The sequence below is a fragment of the Austrofundulus limnaeus genome, unplaced genomic scaffold (genome assembly GCF_001266775.1).
Source record: "Austrofundulus limnaeus strain Quisiro unplaced genomic scaffold, Austrofundulus_limnaeus-1.0 Scaffold89, whole genome shotgun sequence".
Classification (NCBI taxonomy): Eukaryota; Metazoa; Chordata; class Actinopteri; order Cyprinodontiformes; family Rivulidae; genus Austrofundulus; species Austrofundulus limnaeus.
Genome location: NW_013952491.1, coordinates 845,543 through 849,844, shown reverse-complemented (window position 1 = coordinate 849,844; position 4,302 = coordinate 845,543). Strand labels below are relative to the sequence as shown.

The 4,302-nt window shown below is 41.6% G+C and overlaps 1 protein-coding gene across 3 annotated transcripts in view; it reads left to right on the top strand.

Annotated features, from left to right (window-relative positions):
• The window catches only part of LOC106520210 (DEP domain-containing protein 7), a 13,347-nt gene that overhangs the window by 5,927 nt on the left and 3,118 nt on the right, over positions 1 to 4,302 (top strand). For all 3 annotated transcript variants that reach the window (XM_014012174.1, XM_014012172.1, XM_014012173.1), the window contains 6 exons: positions 312 to 504; positions 597 to 733; positions 813 to 974; positions 1,045 to 1,187; positions 1,264 to 1,389; positions 2,750 to 2,825. In XM_014012174.1, the coding sequence (XP_013867628.1) occupies positions 312 to 504; positions 597 to 733; positions 813 to 974; positions 1,045 to 1,187; positions 1,264 to 1,389; positions 2,750 to 2,825 (837 nt within the window). The remainder of the gene's footprint in view (positions 1 to 311; positions 505 to 596; positions 734 to 812; positions 975 to 1,044; positions 1,188 to 1,263; positions 1,390 to 2,749; positions 2,826 to 4,302) is intronic.

Here is a 4,302-nt window from a genome sequence, read left to right as displayed (position 1 = left end):
TGTGTGATGCCATCATGTCAATATGGACCAAAATCTCTGAGGAATGCTTCCAGCACCTTGTTGAATCTATGCCACGAAGAAGTGAGGCAGTTCTGAAGGCAAAAGTGGGTCCAACCCGTTACTAGCGAGGTGTACCTAATAAAGTGGCCGGTGAGTGTAGTTCTGTTTGGGAAGAACTTCAGCCTGCTCCGGAGAAGTTTGTAAATGAACGTGAAGCAGCTCCTAAAAGGCCACGGGCTTCTATTTTACATCTCCACCATCAGTGCATTTTAATTAATCTGTGTTTTATTTTTTTATTTTTTTGTTTCCAGTGGTGAATGAGGTGTGGCAGGAGCAGACTTTGCTCAGGCTGTTAAACCTGATAGAGCTCCCCCTGCTGGAAGGAGTGCTGCAGTGCACATCATCTCCACCCGCTGAGAACCTGGTGGCGCGGGGTAACCCCGACCTGATCTACAGCAGCAACCACCTGGACCGACAGATCCTCAGGGCCTTCAGGAACTCCCAGCACGTTCAGACTTTACTCACTACTTCAGCTGCGGAGGTGACTTCAGGGTGAATTCTCACCTTGAATTAAAGCTAAACTGTTCTCCTCTCAGGGAAGACGAGTGGCTCTGCGCAGCCCTGGACTGTTTGGACTTCCTGCCCGACCAGCCGGTGGTGGAGCTGAGCCGAGAGCTGCCTCATTGTGAGAGCTGCGATGGTGAACCAGCCGGCGGCAGCGTCCAACAGCGAGGTGAGTCCTCCGGTTAGAAAAGTGGAACCGAGGTGCTGTTTTAACAACCAGGACCACCTCCTCCCTCTGTCGGCTGCAGGTCCCAGCAGTGAGGAGCAGACGAGTCCGTCTCAGAGCGACTCGGTCCAGTGTAAGCTGCTGCTATACGAGGCGCTGGTGAAGCACTACGGCAACACAAGCCGGCCCCCTCTGCTGCCTCAGCCCATGGCAGACATCTACACGGCCATAACTGACCTGCTGGGTACGGAGGAACCGCCTGCGGTTCTAACAAACTGTTCCCCCTCTGTTACATCTGTGTTTTTGTTTTACAGTGAGCGCCGAGATGGGCAAGGCTCTGGAGGCTCTGCAGCTGTGTCTGAAGCTGCTTCCTCAGAGCAGCAGAGAAGAACTGCACCAGCTGCTCACCTTCATGTCCCTGGCAGCCAGTCCACAAGGAGTAAAGGTTGACAAGGAGGTGAGAGCTGCTGGCAAAACCTCACCTGGGAAGTCTGATTTCGTTCAGCCTCGTTAGGATCGCGTGGCGTTTGCAGGTGGAGAACAGACTGGCGGTGAAGAAGTCGTTCGCCAGGGCGATACTGGACAGCAAGACGCTCTCAAAGGAAAAAGAGGATCTTCTGTTGGTCTTTATGCTGAGCAACGTAAAGGAAATCTTTAAGGTAACTTCCAGAAATTATTTTTTTACCACCTCAAATAGGACTGAACGATTAATGGCATTTGCGATAATCTCGCGATATGTTAAAGGGCCAAAATTATGTGTTTCTCAGGCATATATTTAAATACTATACCATAATAAAGTATCTATGTCACCTTTAGCTGTTATTAAAATGCTGTTTTTATGTTTAAATAGAAAATAAACTTATCTTCTCATCACTTCCTCTTCTAAACACCTTGAAATTGGCCTCTGTCTCTTTAAGAACCACCTCCACTTCTGGGGTGTGGGTGGGGGGGGGGGGGCTGCTATGATGCAGTTTACTTGGCATCTGAAAATACATTTCCTCAAATGTATTTTTAATCTGAAAAGAGCTCCACAGAGTGAGAACTGATGTTGACAGCTCAGCAGACAGTTAGGTTTCACCTGAGAGCCCACAGGAGTCCTGGGCAGGTTGTGTGGGGGTGTGGGGTTAATTGCAGTTTTAAACATATTTAGTGTTTTTCTTCACTTTTTTTCTCTTTAACATCTCTCCTATAGCTCAGATCACAATTAGCAAACCTATTAGGTGATGATGTAATCTAGTGACTTGAGTTTGATTATTTTAGAAAATAACGAGTTGTTATTTTCTTTGTTTTTTGCACTTTATTTTTTTCATGATGTTACTGGATGGAAAGCAGTAAGCTTTATTTTTTCTATTTATGTTTTTCTATTTATTTATAGATGAAGTTCAGAAGGTGTTTAGGAAAACTTAACTTTTTAATTAATTAAATTAATTAATAATTAATTAAACTTAACATGTTTATCATGAAACAAGAAAAATTAGAAATGGTGAAAAGGAAAAGGTAAAGCCACAGATTTGTTTGCTTTATTGTAATCTGTGCTTTAAATAAATCTTACTTTATTATAAAACAGACTGATTTACTGCATCTGTTTGTTGAAAAATACTTGAAGATGTTAAAAAAATCGCATATTAAATCACAATTTATAGATAAAAAACTTGAAATTAGATTATTTTCCAAAATCGTTCAGCACTATCCTCAAATAACCCAGTCACTCTTTAAACTGACAGGACCACCAGTTTGGAGTTAAAGCTTAAAATTTTAAATAACTCTTGGCTACAAAAACGGAAAACTTCGCCCCATCATCTATAAAATGGACTGAATTATACTTATAGCCATTTTTGGGTCAGTTTGCATCTTGAATTCAGTTGACTCCAAAAGTGAATCCGTTATACATCCTATGATTATTTCCTCTTAAGTTTATTTAACATACAGACGAAAGTGAAACATTTAAAACGACAGTTTGTTTCTGGTGTAATTCAGCAATCAAAGCGTGAAAGTATTTTTTTCTACTTCCTGTTTCAGATACCGGGGTCCCTGCACAAAGGAGTGAGCGAGAAACTGGCCAGACTGGCTCAGGGTGAACAGCCCGATGTGACGGGTAAAATGACAAAACATGACACAGCAGCAGCTTCTAAAACTTTAATATGGATGGAACATTGTTTGTTTTAGGGGTGCACCGATTGCAGTTTTCTTGCCGATCTCCGATTTCCGATCTTTAAAAAGTCTGACCTGCCGATTCCGATTTTGTCCGATACCGATTTACAACCAACACATTCAGGTGTTATAAGGTCACAATACGTCTACAATGTTCCAATCTTATTTTATTGAAAAATATTGAAAAATACCCTTGAAACAATACAAACTTGCTTTAACTGAGGTAGTGCTGTGAAACATAAAGGAAAAGTTTAGCGTTGCTGTTTGAACTACTTAACTAAACAAAATTGAGTTCAATTACTATTTGATTTTTCTTATTTAAAAAAAAAAAACAAAACTTAAAACAGGTTGGACTACAGACCTATTTTAAAGCCCGTTACCAAACGTCTGCAGCAGTATTTTGCTTTTACAAAATTACAAGGTTTGAGGTCAATTAAGGACAAACAAGCCAACCTAAACWACCAATGAAGTGTTTTGAGTTTTGGGTTTCCTTGTAGTGCAAAAGATGCTCTAATGCAGCAGTTTTGTGGCTATTTATTTGTGGCTTTGCTCTTTTCACTGCTCAGAAGAGCTAACATCGGGCCTGCTCACTCTGTGCTTCTGCTAGCTTTAGCTTTAGCCTTAGCTTGATTGCGTTCTTCAAACGCTGCATACTCAGCGGCGTGGTGGTTCCTTAAATGGCGAACGAGGTTAGTAGTATTGAAGGATGTGATTTTGTCTCCACCACGACAAACTTCAGTCTTACATATATTGCAAATAGCTACCTTTTGGTCGTTTTCTTTAACAGTATAATACTGTCAGACCAGCGACATAACGCCTGCTCTGAGTGAACTGTAACAACACATGTGCAGACGACGTGACTTGGTGGGCGGGTCTGTCAGCCTCTCTCACAGCAGCACACACAGCAGAGGAAAAGGGGACAAGCAGCTGATTTTTGGAACTTTGTGAAAGTAGATAAAATCAGCAGAAATTTTTTTTTCTCATGTAAAAATCTGCCGATCTCAGATCGCCTAAAATTAAGGGAATCGGGCCGATCTATCGGTGCACCCCTATTTGTCATTTTACTAGTACTTTTTTAAATTGCCAGACATTATGCATGGAACACTGAAAAGATCGATCACACGTCTCACTGTGCATGTGTGAGAAAGACCGCTGTGTATTACAGAGGCCGACAGCTGCAAATGTGCAGCAAACAGTCAACGCTCTGCAAATGAATAAAAAACAAAGCTAAATTATAAATGCTGCATGTTGCATTCATAAATGTAAGCCCGTGTGGGCGGGGCACTTGTAGTGTATGACACTAAAATAAAAAATAAAACTATCATAAAATTGACTGCAAGTTAGAAATGTTGCAAACACAAAAAAAACAAATGCAAGAAAAAAAAGCTGCAAAGCACAACAATAAAGTAGATAGTGGATTT